The 21,399-nt window shown below is 54.1% G+C and overlaps 3 protein-coding genes and 1 non-coding gene across 10 annotated transcripts in view; 1 reads left to right on the forward strand and 3 right to left on the reverse strand.

The window, feature by feature from the left end:
* Positions 1 to 6,957, reverse strand: part of XRCC1 (X-ray repair cross complementing 1) — a 26,645-nt gene extending 19,688 nt beyond the window's left edge. For all 4 annotated transcript variants that reach the window (XM_070222985.1, XM_070222984.1, XM_023649809.2 and 1 more), the window contains exons 1-2: positions 6,823 to 6,957; positions 6,291 to 6,383 (exon numbers count right to left, since the gene is read on the reverse strand). In XM_070222985.1, coding sequence (XP_070079086.1) covers positions 6,291 to 6,383; positions 6,823 to 6,873 — 144 coding nt within the window. In that variant the 5' untranslated portion in view covers positions 6,874 to 6,957. The remainder of the gene's footprint in view (positions 1 to 6,290; positions 6,384 to 6,822) is intronic.
* On the forward strand, positions 6,813 to 12,018 carry PINLYP (phospholipase A2 inhibitor and LY6/PLAUR domain containing). Of its 4 annotated transcripts, none has more exons than XM_070222992.1 (6): positions 6,813 to 7,737; positions 8,080 to 8,213; positions 9,228 to 9,344; positions 11,049 to 11,201; positions 11,446 to 11,589; positions 11,774 to 12,018. In XM_070222992.1, the coding sequence occupies exons 2-6, from the start codon at positions 8,156 to 8,158 to the stop codon at positions 11,926 to 11,928; spliced, it is 627 nt and encodes a 208-aa protein (XP_070079093.1). In that variant the 5' UTR covers positions 6,813 to 7,737; positions 8,080 to 8,155; the 3' UTR covers positions 11,929 to 12,018. The 4 variants fall into 4 exon arrangements, with proteins under 4 accessions (XP_070079093.1, XP_014583410.1, XP_014583453.1 ...); XM_014727924.3 differs by having other exon boundaries at positions 7,721 to 7,737; positions 11,446 to 11,655; XM_014727967.3 differs by lacking the exon at positions 6,813 to 7,737 and adding an exon at positions 7,769 to 7,887.
* Positions 12,019 to 14,013: 1,995 nt separating this feature from the next.
* On the reverse strand, positions 14,014 to 21,396 carry IRGQ (immunity related GTPase Q). The gene is made up of 3 exons (XM_070222986.1): positions 21,262 to 21,396; positions 20,432 to 20,963; positions 14,014 to 19,261 (listed from the first exon to the last, which is right to left on the reverse strand). Exons 2-3 carry the CDS (start codon positions 20,959 to 20,961, stop codon positions 17,926 to 17,928), a joined length of 1,866 nt encoding a protein of 621 aa, XP_070079087.1. The 5' UTR covers positions 20,962 to 20,963; positions 21,262 to 21,396; the 3' UTR covers positions 14,014 to 17,925.
* MIR9092 (microRNA mir-9092) lies at positions 14,472 to 14,616 on the reverse strand. The gene has a single exon (NR_128115.1). It is a non-coding gene; the product is annotated as a microRNA mir-9092 (primary transcript).
* Positions 21,397 to 21,399: the final 3 nt, after the last annotated feature.

Raw genomic sequence — 21,399 nt, forward strand, 5'->3', positions numbered from 1 at the left:
AGTCCTCCCAGGGCTGCTTGCTTACTGCTGTGTGATCCTGGAGCAAATGGTTTCAATTCACTCCTTGGGCCTCAGTTTCCTAACCTGTAAAATGGCGTAAGTAACAACTTCTACCTCATCGAGTTGGGAAGATTCAAATGGGGAATGCACACAAAGGCCCTGGAACAGAGCCCGCCACAGAGCAATGCGCCCCAAGTGGCAGCTGATACTATTATCCCAGAAGGCCTTCAATACTCTCCGCAGTGATGGACACAGATGGACGGGAAGCCCCAGTAACCGTTTGACAAAGGAACAAACGCCCCCTGGGTTGTAACTCTGGCTCTGTGCTCCCTGACCAGTGGCGTTGGCGAGTCACTCGTCTCAGTGTCCCCATCCATCACAAAGGGCTAACATTTTCGGATTCTTTGTGCCAGGCACTTGATGCCCTAGTTTCCTACTGCTGCTGTAACAAACACCACAAGCTCAGCGGCTAAAAACAACACACCTTACAGATCCGGAGGTCAGGAGGCTGACATTTGGTCTCACTGGGCTAAAATCAAGGTGTCGACTGGGCTGCGTTCCTTCTGGAGGTTCTAGGGGAGAAGCTGTTTCCTTGCCTTGTTTCCAGCTTCTAGAGGCCACCTGCATTCCTTGGCTCATGGCCCCTTCCTCCCTCTTCAAAGCCAGCAATGACATCACACGACCTCTGCTTCCATCGTCACATCTCCTCCTCCGACTCTGACTCCTGCCTCCTTCTTTCCCTTACAAGGACCTTTGAGATTACATTGGGCCCACCTGGGTCAGCCAGCATAACCTCACTGTCTCAAGACCCTTCATCACATCCACAAAGTCCCTTTTGCCATGTAAGGGACCATATTCACAAGTTCTGAGCACTAAGATGTGGACATTTTTTAGGGGCCATTATTCTGTCTACCACACTTGGCTAAGCTCTTCCTGGGCCAGACGTCACTGAACCCTCACAACCACCTTAGGAGGGTCTGTTACCCTCCTGGTTTTACAGATGAGGAAACTGAGGCTCAGACAGGTTAATAAACAGCTCACACATCATACAAAGCAAATGACTGGCAGAGAAATTTGGACCAATTGCCTGACTATAGACTAAAACCCTTTCTCAACTCCCCTATTTCAGTCCTTGAGGTATAAATTCAACATCTTTACCTCTCCCACAATATAAGCACAAGGCCCCAGCTTTGCCTTGTATATACAGTAGCCCCCGCGGGGGGTACATCCCAAGACCCTCAGTGGATGTCTGACACCATGGATAGTACCAAACCCTATATATGTTTTCCTTTATATCCATACAAAGGATAAAAAGTTTAATTTATAAATTAGGCACAGTAAGATATTAACAACAATAACTAATAATAAAATAGAACAATCACAACAATATACTGCAATAAAAACTACCGTAGATCTTAGCAACTCAGCACACAATTTTTTTCTTTCCTTATTAAGTTGAGAACTTTCGTCTTTTCACTTAAAGGAAGCACTTCATGGCTTCTCTTTGGCATATCTGAGTTGCCAGCATCACTACTCCCATGCTTTGGGGCCATTATTGAGTAAAACAAGGGTGACTTGAACACAAGCACTGCGATACCATGACAGCCGATCTGATACCCAAGACGGCCACTAAGTGACTGATGGGCGAAGAGCATATACAGTGTGGATACACTGGACAAAGGAACGATTCACATCCAGGATGGGATGGAGTGGACAGCGCAAGATTTCATCACGCTACTCAGAACAGCGTGAAATTTAAAACTTACGAATGGTTTATTTCCAGAATTTTCCATTTAACATTTTCAGACTGCAGTTGGCCATGGGTAACTGAAACCGAGGAAAGTGAAACCTCGGGTAAGGGAGGACAACTGTAGTATCCATATCTTAAATGACTGATTCGTAGTGCCTATATAACTACTTCTACTTTAAACACATATATATGTTCCCTTGTATCTCTTCTCTTGGATAAATAAAAAATTTCTGATAAAAACATTTATACATGGAAACAACCCAAATGTCCACCAACTTATGAATGGATACACACTGTATGGTATACACACCCATATGACGGAACAGTATTCAGCTGTAAAAAGGAATGAAGTACTGATGCATGGTATAGCACGGAGGCACCTCAAAAACATCACGCTAACCTTTAAGCTAGACACAAAAGTCCAGACATTGTATGATCCTATTTATATGAAATGTCCAGAACAGGCAAATCCACAGACAAAAAGTAGACGAGTAGTTGCCAGGGGCGACCTGGGAAGAGAGGAATAAGGAGGGACTGCTTAATGGTTATGGGGTGTCTTTTTGGGGTAATGAAAATGTTCTGAATTGAATAGTGCTGATGATCACAGAACATTATCAATATACTAAAAACCACTGAACTGTACCCTTTAAATGGTTAATACGGTGAATTTTATCTCAAAAAAGAAGTGAGTGTTCTGTAAACGTCAGCTGTGAAGAGAAGGGCTTAGGCACAAGATGACTGTCATCTGTGGCCCGGGTCTGTGTGCACCTTTCTCAGGAAGACACGGTTCATGACAGCGAAACAAACGGGACTCGGAAGGCTAGCAAAGTTCCTGGGAGACATCTTGTTACAAAATTGTTCCACATCCACGAAAGGCAGTATGACACACCGTTTCAAAGAATAAGGAAGAACTTTATGCAATGACAGTGGATCAGTAAGATATATTGTTATTTGAAAAGAAGCAAAGGGAGGAATAGTGTATATACTATGTACTTTAAAAGGAGTGGTGAGGGGGATGGATATGCTTATATGTGTACAGAGTGACCCGGGAGGGCCACCCGAGAAACCACTAACAGTGCCTGACTCAGGAGAGAAGAACTGGGTAGCAGGAGTCGGAGGAGGGAGCAGGAGAGGATGGGGGCAGGTGGAAGGGGATATTCTTTGTGCCTTTCGAATTTTGCACCCTATGCATGTAATACCCATTCAAAAAGTAAAGTCAATAAAACAATGTTTTTTTCCCACAATGGAATACTATAGAAATAGAATGAACCAACAACACGAATGAAACTAACATGATGTTGAGTGACAGCAGCCAGACACAAAAGCATATTCTGCATGATTCCATTTACATAAAATTCAAAACCAGGCAAAACGAATCTATGCTGTTAAAAATCAGGATCGTGGTTACCCTTGTGGGGGTAGTGCCAGGGGGCGCCAGGAGGCTGGGCATGTTCCGTTACTTGATCTGGGTGTGGGGTCCATAGGTTACAGCTAGTGAGGATTCACTGAACCGTGCTCTTTGCTGTACACACGTCACACGTCAAAAGAAGGTAAAAACAAATTTAAAACACCACGATGGCAGACTGAGTGATTAGAAAACCACCGAAAAATAAAAACAAAACATTTGTCACCGTGCTGTTGAACGTTTCTTCTAAAGAACACACCTCCAGTGGGGCACCAGAGTTACACCTGGACCACGTCCCAGCCCTCCCCTCCGGCCCAGGAGCGGTTGGCAAAGAGGCTGGAACTCCCCTCCTGGGAGCAGGTGACAAGTTGGCGACAGAGCCTCCTGTGGCTAGCACAAACAAAAAAGGTGTGTGGGGCTGTCACAAGTAGAGGGCTGAACCCTATGTAGTAACATCCGGATGTGGTGTAATATTGTTTGCAGGAGAAAATACAGGGTAGCAGGAAAACCCACAGATTAGTCTACATGTCTTGGGGTCTGGAAATTCCTGCCTTATCACTTGCTTGAAAAGAACCAAAATTAGCATTCGGTGAGTCTGGAGTCACCCTGCATATTGGCCAGCGCCAAATGCAACGATGTTTTCCAAAGGGTCTCTAACGTCAGATAAATTAACAATGGCTGCGATGCTGTCTGCTCTTGCACTTGCCCCCTGCAGTTTCTTCTCAGCACAGAAGCCAGAGGATTCCACAAGAACCTGTCAGAGTCTGTTCCTCTTCTGCTCAGCGCCCTTCCGTGGCTCCCATCTGGTCCAGAGTAAAAGCCTAAGTCTTTACAATGGTTTTCAGGCCCTAAGTGTGTTGGGGGCCCTCCACCGCCACCCCATTATGTCACCTCCTACCTCTCTCCCCCTGGCTGACTCCACGCCACCCACACTGGCCTCCCTGCTGTTCCTCCAGCACGCCAGGCACCAGCTCGTCCTGGAGTCTGTGTTTCTGCCCCAGGTATCTGCATAGCTCACTCTGCAAAAATGTCACTTTGAGGAGGCCTTCTTAGATCCCTATTTAAATAAAAACCTCTTGTCACTGCCTGCTCCCCCAGCTGAGGCATTCCCCATTCCTCTTGCCTGTTTAATTTTCCTCCACAGCACTCATCATCTGACGTATGTTACTTACCGATTTGTCAGTCTTTCCCTACTACACAAAAGCTCCACAGCACGGACATATTTTTGTCCGTCTGTCCACTGCTATATCACCCCAGTGCCCAAAACAGTGCTTGGCCGATAGAAGGCACCTCATAAATAATTATTCAATGAATGAATCTATCCACTCCTGAGTCTACAGGTCCTGTCCCTGTGCTGACAATTTCCACGCCTCTGTCTCCAGCTTCACGTCTGAGCCCTCACTGCCTCCTGGATGCTGCCCCTTGGATGTCCAAAAGTCACGTCAAACCCGGACACCCCAACCTAATGTGTCAGCTGCAATGTCTCCCTCAGGCTCCCAGGCCAGAGCATGCTGTGTCTTGTTCCCGGCCTCTCTGGCTCCCTCTCTCCATGTGCTGTCTCTTCTGCCTCTGATGTCTCTGTTCCCACTGCAGCGGGGGTACAGAATGGAATGTGATTTTCCTGAGGTTACCCGATCATAAGAGAGCCCAGCAGAATCATCACTCGGTAATAAAAACATGAATCCCTCCCTTTACACAAACACTCACATGTTGACAGAGCACTTGTGCAGGCATTATGTCACCAGATTTTCACAACAGCCCTGGGCTTAGACCTCCTTATTCCCAATGGACAGATAGGAAAACAGGTTCAGAGAAATCAAACAATTTGCCTGAGGTCACAGAGTGAGTAAGAGGGAGAGCTGGGGACTTGAATCCAGGTCCCAAGACTAAATCGTCAGCAACCTTATATCCTCAGTTTGCAAAATTGGCTCTAGGCAAGTTGCATAACCTCTCTGGGCCTCAGTTTCCTCATCTGTAAAATGGGGATAATAACAGACTGTGGGTCACGGGGTTTTTATGAGGATTCAATGAGTGAATCCACGTGAGGTGTTTAGAATGGTGACTGGCAGTTGTGACGCTGAATAAATGTTAGTTCTCCTTACTATTGCCACGTTAGGGACCTAGGAGATGTTTAAAGTCCTAAAATCATTCAGAAAATCTTGTAGGTCTGAGTATTTTTCTTCGGAAGTGAATCCTCAGCTTCTCTCTAATTCTCAAAGGCTCTGTGACTCAAAACTTTTTCAGAACCACAGGGCAACAGAGAGACCAAGACGATGTTCAGCACACGCATGTAAGCCTGCCCCCCCAACGTCCCTCCCCAAACAGCCCTACGTTCAGAAATAAGGAATACGGCCAAAATCAAGAAAGCCAATGTATGAACACAAAGCAGTGTGACAGAGTGGTTAAGAGCACCAACAATGGGTTCAGGTCTCAGCACCGACATTTATTAATGGCAATAACTTGTGAAGAGTGAGATCACGCAGGCAGGACACCCAGGCCGGCACCTGGCAAAGAGCAGATGCTTAAAACACACTTAGCTCTCTTTTCCCACCGGTTGCTTATCCCTGACAAGAACAGCCTGTCTGGAATTCTGTACCCATCCCCGGTCAAACCACCCTTTCCTCTTTGCTTCCCTCCACCTTCACAGGGCTGTGGGGCAGATTTAGTGAGACCATGGACAAAAGCACTCAGAAAGAGCCTGGCCAGCATGCCAGAAATGGTAGCTTAGACTGGCCACGCCACTTCTCCCCTCCCGATGCTTGTTTCCCCGTCTTTAAAATGAGGTTGACTGGCTCAGACAATCTTCCGAGACACCCTCCAGCCCAGAGCTCAATGACTTTAGAAGGCAGGATAGATGGCAATGATTCACCCTTTCCAGCGGAGGAAACGAGGCCCAGAAAGTAGAAGCAACCTGGGGCCACACACTGGTTCCTATGGTCACCCTTGGCCCAGGCCTTGGATCACCTTTCTCCTCTGCTAAGGGGCACAGTGATCAGACTCCCAGTTTCCGGGTAAGGAAGCTGAGGCTCACAAGGGAAAGTGCCTCAACTCACTGCCAGTTGGCTCAAGAGCTGGGTCTGGGCCCTGGGTCCCCAGACTCCTATTAAGAAGATGGAGAGTGGGGAACAGGATCACCTGGAGCACCACAGAGATGGTCTTCTCGCCGGCCTTGGCTGCCCGCCATTTCCGGTAAGTGTCCGCCTTGAGCAGGTTTTCTGCACAGTGAGTCTGGAGACAAGAGTGGGAACGGGAAAGTTAGGGTACAGAGATGAGGGCTAGGGCCCCAGCCCTCAGATTATTCCTCGGAGTCCTCCCAAGTCCCCTGAGACCCCCCCCCCAACATTTAAGTTTCCCCGTTAATGCCCCCCCCGCCCCCCCCCCCCCCCCCCCCGCCTTGAGTCTCCTACAGCATCTTGCCCTGGAAGGTCGCCTATGGGCTCTCCAAGGAAGCTCCCCTATTCCTCCTTTTCTCTCCGGAAGTCCCACAGACGCCCAGATCTCCCTCTACTCCATATCTCCCCCAGAATTCCCTAGAGCCCCCTGGAAATTCCCCCGTGACCCTTCTCAGACTTCCATGAAGTTCCCTTTTACGCTCCAAAACTTCTTATAGAGCGCCCCCGCAAGAATTCCCTTACGTCATCCAACCTCCCCCACGCCAGTCCCTCACCGAGTCCTGGCTACTGCAGGACACCACATGGCGGAGGCGGATCTCCGGCATGTCAACGTCGTGGGCTCCGCCAGGACCGAAGGATGAAGTAGGGTCGGGGTTTGGGGGGCGGGGAGCCGCTGCTCCCTGCGCGGGCTTAAGTGCGCAAGCGCGCGAGGCTTGGGCCTTTCAAACCGCGGCGCGCCCGCGCTCGCGTCGACACCGCGCAGGCCCAGTCGCGCCTCTCCGGAGCAAGGCGCCGAGTCCCCTAGCAACCGGCGTTTCCTCTAGCCCCGCCTCTCATTGGCCCCGCCACTCTCTAGCCCCGCTCCCGGTGACGTAAACACCCTGCTTTCTGGGCGCCTAGCAACAGGAGCGGCCCCCCACGATTGGGCCCTAGAAAAAATTCGCCATTCTCATTGGACGACGTAGTCACCGCCCAAACCGAAGCCTAGAAAGCAAGAGGACAGCAAACCTGAGTCTTTTCTCTGGGATCCTGGAACCTATGGCAATAGGACCCCCTCCACCGGTTCCTGCGGCTACACTCTTCCCCGCTACCCCACAACCTCACTCACACGAAAAAACCCTCTGATCTCTCTCAGGGTTATGCCTGAGGCCAAGAGAGAGTGGGTCAAAGACCTAAATAAAACACAAAGCATGCTCCCAAACCAGACACACACACCCAGTCTAGAGTGCTTCCACCCATGCCTCAGTTTCCCAATGTGACCTGTGGGCATCTGTCTCCTACTACGTCCCGCTCCTGCCCGTTGACAGGCACCCCTCTGTTCGGTCTCCGTGAGACCCAGGGATGCAGCCCCAGGCGGGGTCCCGCACAAACACAGAAGAGAGAGTATGAAGCCAAGAACCCGGAGAAGGAAAGGGAGACGAGGCTCTGGGCCCCCGCAGAACGAGCCTGGACGTGCTGGGCGCTCCCAGGTAGGGCCCCACCCACGCTGGGCGCTTTCTTGGGAAGAGACAAGGGACGGGATCTCAGTCCTTGCAGCTGCTCTACACCTATAAGGAATCAAGTTACCTGACTCTGACCTTGGGCGTCAGGCCAGGAAAAAAAGGAGGGGCGGTGAGAATGTGAGAAAACTGGAAAGTGACTTTCTGGGTCCTGATGGAAGAGAGGGCTGGAGGCCCAGACTCCTGGGGTCCCTATGGAAGAGGGGTTGAGCACAAGAGGCCTACGTCCCTTTCAGATTCTGGTTCCACTTCCCAAACCCAGAGCCGCAGAGGCCTGCCCTGAGATCTTACCTCAGCTGTTTCTCACCCCAGGGTGAAGGTGGGTCCAGACCCGCCCCTCCTTAGCTTCCTATAAGGGCTGGGACCCAGGACAACAGGTTCTCACACCATGAAGCCCTCTACCTTCCTCCTGGCCTCCGCGCTGCTCTGCACCCTGCTGGGTCTCGGTAAGTGACTGGGGGCCTGGACTCCTGGACCCTCAGGAAAGAGAGGACTAGGAGAGAGCATTCAGCAAGGTCCTCAAGGGGAAAAGAGGAGGTGTCGTGGGAATTCAGATTCATGGCGAAGGCAGAGGCTCAAGGAAGAGAAAGCCTGGGGCCCCAGGAGAGGACTAGCTCAAAAGGACTAGCCCCATCACTTGATGGGGTCCCTGAGAAAGGAGGGGACTCAGGGCCTCTGAATTCTCTGTCCTCCATGCAGGGTCTCGAAATAAGACATCTGAATTCTAGAAAATCCTAAGAGAGCGTGACTCGAAAGGGAAATCTTAAAAAAAAAACAAAAAACGGAGATGAGGAGAGATTTCCTTTCTCCTTGGACTTTGGGGAGTTCAGGCCCCCGCAGACGCTCCTCCCTTAGAAGCAGGAATTCGAGCAAGCCCCACTTTCCCCAGGACCCAGGTGTCTGGGCCCCCAGTTGCCTCCTCTCTCAGGACCAAGGAGTACATGCCCTCAGCCCTCCTGGTCCTCGCTCTCCCGTCTTGATCTGGGATGCGCACCCCAGCCTCAGGTACCCCTGCCTGAGCTCCTACTGTCTACGAGAGCTGTGTGCGGTATCTACAAGGCGGAGGGTCCCACGTCCAAGAACCAGCTGGACATGAAGCTTCACAAAAGTCCACGGAAACTTCGCCAGGACCACTCCCTGTCCCTGAGCTTTCTCAGAGGACCCTAGCGTCCAAAGTTCCCAGCCTTGTAATTAGGTAAACAGGCTCCCTGGCGGAGTCGCTTCCCGCCCCTGGAAGCAGCTTTGCTGGCATCACCACCGCGTCCCTGTCAGAGCTCGGGACAGTTTCCTGGACAGCGGTCAATGCCCGCCCATGAACAGTCAGGGAGACACCCGTCCCTCTTCCGTCAGGACCCAAAAGCCCGGCCCCCCTGCCCCCATCTCCCTCTGGACTCTGCAGTCAATGTTGTGGTCCCCAGACCACACTACCCATGCGTTCAGCCCCGCCCTCTTCACTGCAGGGTGCCCGCTAAGCTGTGAGATGTGCAGGGGCTCCGGGCCCACGTGCAGCGGAAAAATCAAGACTTGCGAGGCGGGCAAGGATGCCTGCGTGATCGTCGTGGGGGAGTCCAGCACAAGTAGGTCCTCGCGGCATGGCGCCAGACCCTCGCGCCCTCAGGGTGGAAGATACCACCACGCGGAGCCGGGGGCGGGGGGGGGGGGGGGTGCGTCACGGTCCCGTGGTGGGCGGGCAGAGTAGAGAGAAAGACTACCTGGAGGAGGATGGAGGGAAGTGAATTTAATGGGAAGACAGATACCATTGTTGTCAGGGATTTCAGAAAACGAGACCCTCCGAAAGAGAAGATGGGAGGGCAGATATGGAGACTTTCTTAGGCGGGAGGGGTGAGGGAAGGACACGGGGGAACAGAGAAATAGAGGGGAAGAATCTAATAGGCATAGAGGAAGGGGAGCGGGGCAGAGGGGAGGAAGAGACTGAGGTAGGCTGGGAGGAATGTGATCAGGTTGACCACTCTGGGCGGGCAGGAGGAATCCACCACAGGTGGAAGTGTGGGTAGTGCGGGCTGGAAGGAACCATTCCTGACAGGAGGAGGAGAGATGATATTGGGGTAGGGGGAGACACGTAGAAGGGAGCACAGCAGACAGGAGAGGGAAGATAATCCCGAAGTATGGAGAAGTATGGAGCAAGTCATCGCAAAGAGTAGAGACGGGGCAGGGGGAGGCCGGTGAGTAAAATGGGAGAAGAGGGGCATAACTTAAATGGAAGAGATCATCCCAGACCCGAGAAAGGATGACGGGGAAGGGGAGCAATGGAAGAGACCACGGGGTGGGAGGTGTTCATTCGAAGCTGAAGGAGACCATTAGTCACAGGAGGAGAGATGATGGGGCATGGCGCCGGGAAGAAGGCTGTGACAGGAGATGAAGGGAAACCTTGAGTGTAAGGAGAAAACATCCCGACAGGAGAGGGTGTGTAAGGAAGGTGGGATAGAAGATTGCACGCAGCCCTGCTCACCTAGCAAGCTTTGGCAGGTAGGGGAAGCACCTGAAAAGCTTGAAGAGACCACCCAGACATAGAGAAGGGAGATACGGACCCTGGGCCCAGGAGGAGAGGAAGGTGGGAAAAGACCACCCTTCAGTGGGGTGAAGAGGAGGACACTCTTAGACTGGGTTGGAAGAGACCACCACAGTGAGGTGGAGACTGGAAGAGACCCTTCAGGCAAGACCTAGAAGTAGCCTAGGAGGGTAGCAAGAGACCATCGGTGGGAGGTCTAGGGAGTGACCATGGGGAAATCTGGAAGAGACCACTTTAGACAGAGAGGGTTATGGGTGTTGCAGGGTGGGGGGTGAGGGTGGCATCCCAGAGTTTGTTGGAAGGGACTTCCAAGATGCTGGGACGACAAAAGTCGGGAAGGCTGGAAGAGACCATTTCACACAGGCATGGGGGCAGCCATAGGAAGCCTGAAAAAGACCGCGGGGCACTGGACCCTTCGAGGATGGCAGTGGGGTGCGGTGGGGCGGGGCGGAAGGGACCACGACAGGCAGGCGCGTGGGTTTGGCCATGGGGAGCTGCAAGAGACCATCAAAGGCTTACTGGGGGCTATGGCAACAGCGAGGGTGGGGGGAGGGGAAGGTATCGAAGAATCCACTCCAGACCGTACCCCAGGGAGATAAGGGAGCGTGGTTGAGGGGTTGGAAGAGACCACCCTAGACAGTCGCAGGGTGGGGGAGGTATAGGGTTGGGAGAGACCCTGAGGCCAGGGTGGAAGCCAGGGTGGGGCCAGCCAGCGCCACCGAGCCCTTCCCTCCTGTCCCCCATCCTGCAGAGGGCCGCCACTCAGTGAACACCTACAAGGGCTGCATGAAGTTCAGCGACTGCTATTCAGGCTTCGTATCAACCACCATGGGCTCCCAGGACTACATGGTGTCCTACACGTACTGCTGCCAGAGCGAAGGCTGCAACCAAGGTTCCGTGCCCCGTAAGTGCCAGCTCAGCCCGGCATGGGGAGTCCCTTCCAGCCCGCCCCAAGAGCCCACTGTGTGTGCTGTCACCTGCCACTGACCCATGCTGTAACACTGGGCAAGCATTTTGCTCACTCTGAGCCTCAGTTTCCTCGCCTGTGAAATGCAGTGTCCATTAGCAACCGCTGTTCCCCAGGCTGTTGCGAGCTTGGGGAAGGGTCTAAAGGACCCTGTCACCTTACACTGCCCCTTCATCCTCAGCACCCCAGAACAATCGTACTGAGAACGGCCTCCAGTGCCCCGCCTGCGTCGTACCCTTCCAGGAGACATGCCCGGGGACCCAGGCAGCCCGCTGCGTTGGCCAGGAAACCCACTGCGTCTACTTTGCTGGCAACGTGCAGGCTGGTGAGGGACACCTAGATCTCTGGAGGAGAGGACTGGGGCCCCAGCACTGGAGGCTAATACTTCCAGGTTCTAGAGGGGATGGTGGCTCCTGGGAACTGGGCGAGGGGGTGGCAGGGGCCAAGGCTCCTGGGTCATAGGAGGGAGGGGTTGGAAGCCCTGACTCCAGCCTGAACCCCCCTCTTAGGTATCATCAATACCAAATTTGCCACTCGGGGCTGTGCTACAGAGAGTGCCTGCTACGCCAAGGAGGGGGCCGAGGTGCCCTCAGCCTCCTATCTCTACTTCCTCCGCCGAGCAGACTGCCTTCCAGCACCCCAGCCCCCTGGCAGGGCTGAGTGAAGAAGTGAGGAAAATGTGGCTTGAGGTCCCCATTAGTCCTCGGCCGACAGCTCCCCATGTGCCTATAAATTAAACAGGTTAATAAAGCAAGCCTGAGTCCTTGTGAGGGGATGCATTCTGGGGAAGTAGGATGTAGAAAGCAGAGGTCTCAACCCTTGGCAACCCCTTCTTTGCAAGGAAGAGAGGGAAGACCCAACCTTTTACTGAAGGATTACTCTCAGCTGGGCCCCTGTGCTCTGTTTTCCATGCTGTACCTCATTTCAGAATCACAACTCTATGTAGTTGACATTATTATCCCCATTTTACAGATGAACAAACTGAGGCACAGATGGTGGTGTTCGCTTGTCTTGGGTCAAACTGCTAGGGAGGGTCAGACTCCTGAGTCCACGATCACCTCTCCTAACAACCTCTCCCTCTTTTTCCCTCTGTTTTCACATCTGCAAAATGTGGATATTAAGTTATAATCTCAGAGGGTTGTTTTAAGAGTCAAATGAAAGAAAAACAAAAAAGCAATTAGTGCAGTTCTAGAGACAATATGTCTGAGTAAATAATAATCATCATAATAGCTGCCACTTACTGGGTGGCCATTAGTTGGCAGGTGCTAAACATCATCACCAATCAAGACAGACTAGATTATGCTACGGTAACAAAGCCCCTAATCTCAGTGGTTTAAAATGACAAAGTTGCATTAGTCAGCTAATGCTGCAGTAACACTGTGTAACAAACCATCCCCAAACTGAGACTTGTAACAACAAGCATTTTTCCTTCTAGGGGTTTGTGGGTGGGTCTGCTTCTGGCTGTTTATTGGCTGGTTTGGCTCCAGTTTGGGAAGAGGATTCCAGTTCTCCTCCATGGGATTCCACAATCTTCTGCGATCAGTGGCTCCTGGCTAATGTTCTTCTCATGAGAGATCACAGGAGCACAGAGGCCAACTGTATTTAAGGTCCCTGATGAAGTCAGGTGTGCTAACATTCCATAACAGACAGAGCAGCCACACTTGAACGCTGCCAATTTTTGTGCACAGGGAAGTCTCACATAGGTGATTAAACGCTGCTACCCAGAAGTGACTTGACACAACTCATTGGATGGGACCACTCACACGGCCCCACCAAAGCATACGGGGCCCAGGACATGCAATCCTGCCCTGACATGGACATGTTTCATAAACAGCACAAATGGCCACCATGACCTCCGAGGGGCTGTTTTTCATTTTATCTTCACAACAACTCCATGTGATCAGCACTATTATTATCACAGGTTTTCAGAAGAATCGGAGGCTCAGAGAAGGGATGTCACATTGGAGTTGCACAGTGAAAAAGTGGCAGAGATTGAGATTTGAGATTTATTGGGTCGTGTTGAGGGGGAGAAAGATACCACATCACAGAGAGAGGGAACACGCCTGTCTTAGTTATCATTTAGCTCAGGATTCTACGGGTTGGCAATTTGGTCTGGGATTAGCTGGGTAGTTCTCCTGGTCCCTGCTGGGTTCAGCTCTCTGTCCATTAGGCAGCTCTGTTTCAGAGGGTTGGCTGGCTGTGGGTTGGGGCGTCACGGCCAACTGGGCCACATCTCTTATTACTCAGCAGGTTAGCCAGGACTTCTTGACATGGCAGTGGTGGCAGGGACCCCAAGGGCAGCTAGAGAGGAAGCCCCAAGGCACGGGCACTTTCCAAGCCTCTGCATCATGTTTGTTCTTGTCCCAGTGGCCCAGCAAATCACATGGCCAAGTCTGGAGTTAGGATGAGAAGGCACTATCCAAGGACGTGGCTACAGAGAAGCTGAACAAATTGGTGGCATCAATGGGCCAGGCTGGTTCCAGAGCTAAGATGCTTTACCATCACAAGCCCGCAAGGTCTAAACAGTCCCTGGTCCATGCCCCCTCCCAGGGTGGAAAAACTCAGAGTCCCTCAATTCCAGCCCAAGGAGTCTTTCCTGTATAGACCCCCATCATCCTTCCTCTCCCACAACCCAAGAGTCCCCACCCTTGGCCGCTCCTCCCTCAGACCCAGGAGTCCAGGCTTCCAGCTCCAGTCGAATCCCAAGTATCTTTTTTTCCTTTCAAATCCCCAAAGAACAAACACACAATGGGATTTCTACTCATTTTTATTCACTCCTCCAGGAAGCACCACAGGCCAACCACACCCTTGATTTGCCCTTCATGGTTCCCCACTCCAGTGGACACAAGTCCCTCCATCGTTACCCAGAAGTGTACGAAACTCAGCTAAGGTGATGAGACTGTCTCATCTACTTGAGTTTTTTGTGTCTATTCTGCTTCTAGCGATGGCAATGCTAAGATTCATCATACGCTTCTTTGAATTCTTGCCTTCGAGGGTCTTCCAGCCTTGAGGTGCCACATATTCACACCCTGACGGCAGACAGCGGTCAGTGCACAAGGGAGTCTTAGTCTTTTCTGCTTGGATGCTCCCAGAGACAGATGCCTCACTGGCAACTTTATGCTTCCACAAAGCCTAAAATTCAATCCCACTGAAAGTCACGATTTAAAAGGCAACCACCCCAAAAAGTAGACGTGACACCCAAGAGTGCTGGCCTATAACTACATAAACACAATCAGCACTCCCCAATGGACAGAGCCATGCAAACAAAAGTGGGTCTTGCTTTCTCAGATACCACCTCTGGCACGATCGCCATTGGCGTGAGGGCAGAGACGTCACGCAGGACCAAACCAGAGATGGCGTCAAAGTAGCAGAAATAGAGGAGGGCACTCTGTGAGCAAAGGCATGCAGGTGAGACAGAAGGTGCCCAGACTAGAGTCGCCTGGGTGCTGCCAGGGGCTGAGGGCATGGGGGCAAGGGCAAGGAGGCTAACCTTTGAGCTCCCAGTGCACCAGCCTTCTCAGGAGGGGTTCCAGCATGCTGACGTGTGAGGGGGAATGCATGTATATTTGCACACACACCATGTTCTCACAATTACCCTGTGAGGTAGATGCCATCTGCGGAGTGCCTCACCCAAGGTCACTCCCAAGGTCAGTAGAAGGACTGTGTGAGGCTAGAGCTGTGCTAATAGGATTTCCTGTGACAATGGAAATGTTCTAGGTCTGTGCTGTCCAGTGCTATAGCCACTCACCACTTTTGGCTCCTGAGCCCTTGAAATGTGGCTAGTGCAACTGGGAAAGTGCATTTTACATTTTACTTTTAATTAGCTTAAAAATTGATACTCATCTCAGTTATCGGAAAACTATTCAATATAATTGGGACAACTTGGGTATATGAATCTCCTTCTCCAAATATGAATTTTAGGAAATCTAAATAGAGGTCAAGTATTTCTGATGAAAATTTACCATCTGAATTGCGATGGGCTGTAAGTATAAAATACACACCAGATTTCAAAGACTTAGCATCAAAGAATGCAACATATCTCATTAACACTTCTCTACATTGATGACATGTTCAAATGATAATATTTCGGATATATTGGGTTAAGTAAAACATATGATAATTCGTTTCACCTGTTTCCTTTTACTTTTTTAATGTGGCTACAAGAAAATTTAAAATCACATATGTGGCTTGCATTCTGTTTCGACTGGACAGTGCCGCTCGGTGGCTCTCCCGCTCTGGCACGCTTGATGGGAAGGCCTGAAGGCTAGATTGAGGAGAGGGGAGACGGTGCTGTACTGAGTATCACAGATCCAGATGAACAACATTACCCTAAGGCTGCAAGAGCTCGGGGGCCAATGCTGGAGCCATTCGGTACAGAGCAATGGGCCTCTCGCCTTTGATGGGACAAATTGGGCCACTGGTGGGAATTCAAGCTGGAGACGGGGGTACCATCCCTCAAGCGTCTGCCCCTCAGATTGGTGACCCTGGTCTTCAGCTGTTGGAGGAAAGAGGATCTTGGATACACGTGTGGTTCTCATCCAGCCCTTTCATTTCACAGATGGGAAAATAAGGCACTGGTCCAAGTCACCCAGAGTGACAGTGGCAAAGCTGTGCTTGCTTCCCAGGTCCCCTGACCTCAGACAAGGGCTTTCTCTCCCATGAGAGGTTTGTTTCTCCCCATCTCGCTTCTTTCCCCTGTCTGGTGGCAAGAGGCTGGCAATCTACATTTCAGACCTGGTTCTGCCATTGACAAATGAATTAAAATACTATTTAATAAGCACCTGTTGTGCTTATTAAGCACTTATCAAGCACTATTCTAGGTGCTGGGGGTACAGCAGGGAACAAGACAGGCAAGGGATAATAACTGATAAACAAATAAATAAATAAATAAGGTGATTTTCTATAGTAATAATTGCTATCAGGAAAATTAACCGACTGAGATGAATGATGGGGTGTGTGAGCTACTTCAGTAAAAGCGGTGGGGAAGACCTCTCTGAGGGGACAGTTGAGCTGAGACCTAACTGACAGGACAGAGCCAGGCATTCTAGGCAAAAAGAACAGCAAGTGCAAAGGCCCTGAGGCAGGACCCAAGATGGCACAGTCAAGCATCAGAAGGAAGATCTGTCAAGCTGGTTGGAGGATGAGGTGGGGCAGAGAATGAGAACAGGCAGAGGCCAGACCACACAGGGCCTTGCTGTGTGCTGCTGGATCTAGAGCCCGCCCTCTCCTGGCTTTGCTCTCCGCATCTATCATAAAAGAGATTCTACTGGATGGCCCCTCAGGTCCCCGCTTTCTGTTTTTGACATTGAAGAATTCTGTGACCTGTGGCTTCTCCTCTGCATGTAGCTGGCAGCCTACAACATTCCAAGCACTGTGGTTTCTGTCTTTGCCTCACTCATGGCACATTCCCACGGTCTGGAACACTGCCCTGATGTTCTGTGGGTGCTGGGTACTCCAAGGCGGGGCCTCTTAGGGATACCTGAGGTAGCCAACACAGAAACGTCTGAATTAGGGCAGCAATATGGCTGCTCTTCCAGAAAGGCAGGTGTGCCAAATACCAAGGCCAGAAAGGGTTAAGGTTTAATGATAGAAGAAACCAAGACCAAAAAAAGATAGAAACCCCTAAAGGAGAGAGTGACAGAGGAACAGAATCCCCAGAGAGCCGGTGAATTGCTCAGCACCTACAAAATGGGGTAGTCATATCCCCTCCGGGGCAAACTCAGAGAGAGGCAGTTGCCAGGATCCACATCCCTTAGGGGTGTGTGGGAGATTCCTCCGAGGTATGGCTTCCTCCCCTTCCATACCCAGGCCTCATTCCTGGTCTCTGGCTTTCCTCAGAGCCCACCACACCCCTCTTGCCTCCTCCCCTCATTTTTGTGGGACCATCCTCCCCACAACAGCTGGGAAAGGAGTCTGGGTCACCAGGCACCCCCCAAGAAGCAAATATTAGACCAAGAGGGACCAATTGGTCTCCAGCTCTGTTCCCTCCTCTAGATGTAGCCCTCCCACCACCTAGGAATTAGGAACCAAGGTCCACAGCCCTCCTGAGAGCCAGGAGTCTGAGACCCCAGAGACCACCCCTCCCCCCAGTGACGATTCAAAGCCCCCTGCCTCTTGAGGAACTGGCCATTTGAGGTACAGGCCATTTTCCCCAGGAAACCTAGACTCTATATCCCTTTGTGACTCAGAAGCCCAAGAGTCCCAGCTCCCTAGGGTACTCAGACCCCGTTCTCCACACTGGGATCCCCAGTGTGATGGAGACACCCCTTCATCAGGAATCAGAGCTGCCACTCCCTCTCCCCATGCAAGACTAGACCTCCAATAGCCCCAGTTTCTACTCCCTTGGAGACGAAGATATCCCCCTTCTAGGAGTCCACCCCTCAACTCCCTCAGGATACAAGTCTGGGCATCATGCTCCGTGGTCCCCAGACTCTATTCCCCTTCAGGACCCAGGAATCCGGGTAACTGAAAGTCACACATCCCAACCAGTAGTCAGAGCCCTCTTCCCCCTCGAGCATCCAGAACTCCGCGTGGTGGCCCCCCGCTGTTATCTCAGAGGCCCAGACGTCCCATGCCAGAGTCTGGACCCTCAGCCCCCCTCCCTCTAACCAGGACTTGGAGCCCCCGGCGCCCCCAGAAGCCCCGGCTTTCGTCCCACTCCTCAGTGCGCGGGCGCATGGGGCGCCAGCACGGCCTCGGCGTCGGCCAGCATCTCGTCGAGTGCCTGCAGCAGGACGCCGTGCGCCGCGCGGTAGCCCAGGCCGCCGGTGGCCGCTGCGCCGCCCGCGGGCCACAGGAAGGAGAGCGCGCCCAGCGCCGCGCCCCCAGCCGTGCCCTCGCCCGCCCAGGCGCCCAGCCTCGCCTCCACTTCGGCGCGCGTCACCGGCCCGGGGAAGCGCGTGCGCGCGGCCAGCTCCCCGGGTGCCAGGCCCAGCGCGCGCTCGCGTCGTGCCAGCGCCGCCGGTTCGAGCCCCAGCGCCCGCCGCCACTCCGCCAGCTGACCCCGCAGCAGCGCCACGTCGCACGCCCAGCCTAGCCCCGGGATGGGCGCCGCCGCCGCCGCCAGGCTAGCCAGCAGCGCCGGCCGCCACGCCCCGGCCCGCAGCGCCGCCGCCTTGGTTCGGGCCGCGCCGGGAGACGCGGGCGGCAGCGCTAGCAGCAGCGCCCCCGCCTGCGCCGGAGGCAGCGCGCGCCGCAGCCACGCGCAGAGCCCGGGGAGGCCGCCCGGGCGCAGCGGGAACACCGGCGGCGGCGCTTCCTCCAGCACCTCCCACGTCTCGTCCTCTGGGCTCAAGGCGGCCGCCCGCTCCGAGTCCCCACCGCCCGATTTCTTCACGCCGACGCCAACCTCCTGCGAACTCTCGCGGCCTGCTTTCTCTGACCCTTCCCCGTTGCCTGCTTTCTGCGATCCAGGGCCAAGTTTCTCTCCTCCCTCACTACTTGCATTCTCCAACCCCCCTCCGCCTGCGTTCTCTAAGCTCTGGCCGCTGGGCTTCTCCGCCTGTTCCTCCTCTTCCAGAGACTCTGGATCCTCGCCCTCGCCGTCTGTTCGCACGCAGACCAGCGGCGCATCTGGTAGCACCAAGGGCCGGACCTGGGCCCAGTCCTTCTCCGTGGGGGCCCCAGAGGTGACAAGGATGAGGGCGTCGTAGTGGGTTGGGTGGGGGGCGGCCACAGTGCCCGCAGAGCCCAGAGGAACGGTCCAGAACACCACATTGGGGCGCTCTGGGGCCGGGTAAGGCGTGGGCTCCGCGGGAGCCGTAGCAGGCACCGCACCTGGGTCGCCGGCATCCAAACCGAGGAGCATGTCCAGCACCAGGCCCACGTCAGCTGTGCCGGCCACCGCCAGGTCCAGCCGTGCACTGCCCAGTCGCTCCAGGCCCGCGCGAACCCACGACAGCACGGCCTCCAGGCCACCCGTCTCGAAGGCCTCGCGCACAGCCTCCAGCTCTGCTGCGCCCAGCACCTCGAAGCCATCCTGAGCCGGTGGCAGGAGCCTGCGGGGACAGGGAGGGATGGGGTCAAGGGCAGAAGAGGGGCTGGACTGGGTTACGACGACAAGGGCAGAGCTTTCCGAAAAATCCCCGAGGAAGGCCGGAGCAGGAAAGGGAGGAGGCAGAGTGACGGCACAGCAAACAGAAACCAGGACTTAAAGCAGGGATTGTGGGGGAGGGGAGTTGATAAAAATGGGAACCCTGCTCAGACTTCTCTCGGATACAGCCTTTGGGGCGGGGCTTTTCCGAGGGACCTGCAGGGTTAAGAAAAGGCTGGGCTGAGCGGGGCAAAACTCGCAGGGGGTGGGGCTGGGAGCAAAGACACAATCGCGACTGTACCGTGGACTAACCGAAAGTCGACATGGGAGAGGTCACGAAGGGCGCTCCTTCCTGAGACTAGGGCGAGGAGGGGAGCAAGGGCCGGTGAGGGGAGAAGCCTCATCTACTAGTCCTTACCAAGGGGCTACGGCTAAGGAGAAAAGATGAGCAGTGGACCTGGAGGGGAGGCTGCCTCTCTCTGAGCCTCATTTTTGACATCTACAAAACGAGGCAGCTCCGGGTCGGGGGAGACAATTCAGGAGGTAGTCAGCAAGTGGGCACAGAAGTGAGAAGGGGTTAGAGAAAGGAGGTGGAGGAGGGCGCCCAGAAATAACAAAGCTCACTGAGAGCACGGTTGATTGAGAACCAAGCTGATGGAAGGAGGGACGGAGAAGACTCGAAAGCCTTCGGGTAAAATTTTCACGGGGATCACAAGCTTGTGTGATGACACTGAGCCTTCCTTCAAGCTTTCGCCTCGGGGCAGTATTTGGGCAATAGGTCCCCGCCTCCCTTCGAATTCTGGCTAGGGAGGGGCGCGGGAGGGGCGCTTGTGACCTCGCAGAAGGCAGGAACTGGATGACGGCTTGGGATCTTCAGCAGACCCTTGGCTGAGGCTGGGCTTAGATGACAGAAAAGGGTCAAACTTGTGGGTGGAACCTCTCTGACCTCAAAACCTGCCCAGAGGGGCAGGAGCGACCTGGATGAGGGAGCAGGGCCTCAGGCAGATATCTGGATAAGGCTGGCCCCAAACTCACTGGGGGAGGGGTCTCGCGGATCTCAAAGAGCCCGTTAGGGGTGTGAGGTCTAGACTAAAGGCCCAGGCCTCCCCAACCCACCCAGAGAATCTGCGCTCACCTCTGCAGCGCCTCCGCCTGGCTCCGCAGCGCCGCCCGCAGGCGCTCGAGCTCCTCGCAGCCGTCTCTGCTGCCGCAGTCCGCCGGCAGCACGAAGAGAGCCGCGGCTCCCAACCCCGCGCTGGCCAGCAGGGCCGCGGTCTGATCCCGGGCCTGGGCTTCATTCTGGGAGTCCCCCGGACGGAGGTTCCGCACAGCCAGCAGCGGGGTCCCTCGGGCCAGGGCGGCCCGCGCTGCCTCGGCCAGCGCGGGGGCCAGGGGCTCCCCATTCCCCTCGGGGCCGGGCAGCACCAGTACCAGCACGTCGGCCTCGGCCGCCCAGGGCCCCGGCGCTGCAGGTGGGCAGCTCAGCTCGCCCAGGAAGAGGCCTGGGCCCGCAGCTCGCAGGCTGGGGATCCCGGAGTCCGGCCGTCCGTCGGGGATTTCGACCATCTCCACATCTTTGTCGCACAGCGCTGCGATCAGAGGGGACTTTCCCGAGCCCGGAGGCCCCAGGAACAAGGCGGTCACGTCACCCCGCGGCGGAGGCATGGCTGAAAAGCAAGGGGTGGGGAAGCCTCGGGTCAGCGAGCCCCCAGCCTTCATCTTTTCTAGTCGCCTCAGCCTTCAGTCTTCCACCCTGTTCCCTTCTTCCATTCTCGGGCGTCACTCCCAGGGACCTACAAATCTGGCGCCCAGACCCTATTCCCCAGGGACCCAGGATCCTGTCTGCTCGCTTTCTGGATGTGTTTCTCTTTCTGCTCCGAAAACTGAGAAATTCGGCCTCCAGCCCCCTCCTGCCTCAGGGGCACAGATGTTTTCACCCTCCCTCCTCCCTCCCAAATCACTAACCGAGCCAACAGGCGGCACACCGGAGAGCGCGGCGACGGCGGCCGGTCAGCCGCTGAGAAGCCCCGCCCCTGGGGTCCGGCGGACGGAGGCCGAAGAGGGCAGAGCGCGGGGATTTGGGGATGTCCAGGCACGTTCCGG

Source organism: Equus caballus, chromosome 10 (genome assembly GCF_041296265.1).
Source record: "Equus caballus isolate H_3958 breed thoroughbred chromosome 10, TB-T2T, whole genome shotgun sequence".
Taxonomy (NCBI): Eukaryota; Metazoa; Chordata; class Mammalia; order Perissodactyla; family Equidae; genus Equus; species Equus caballus.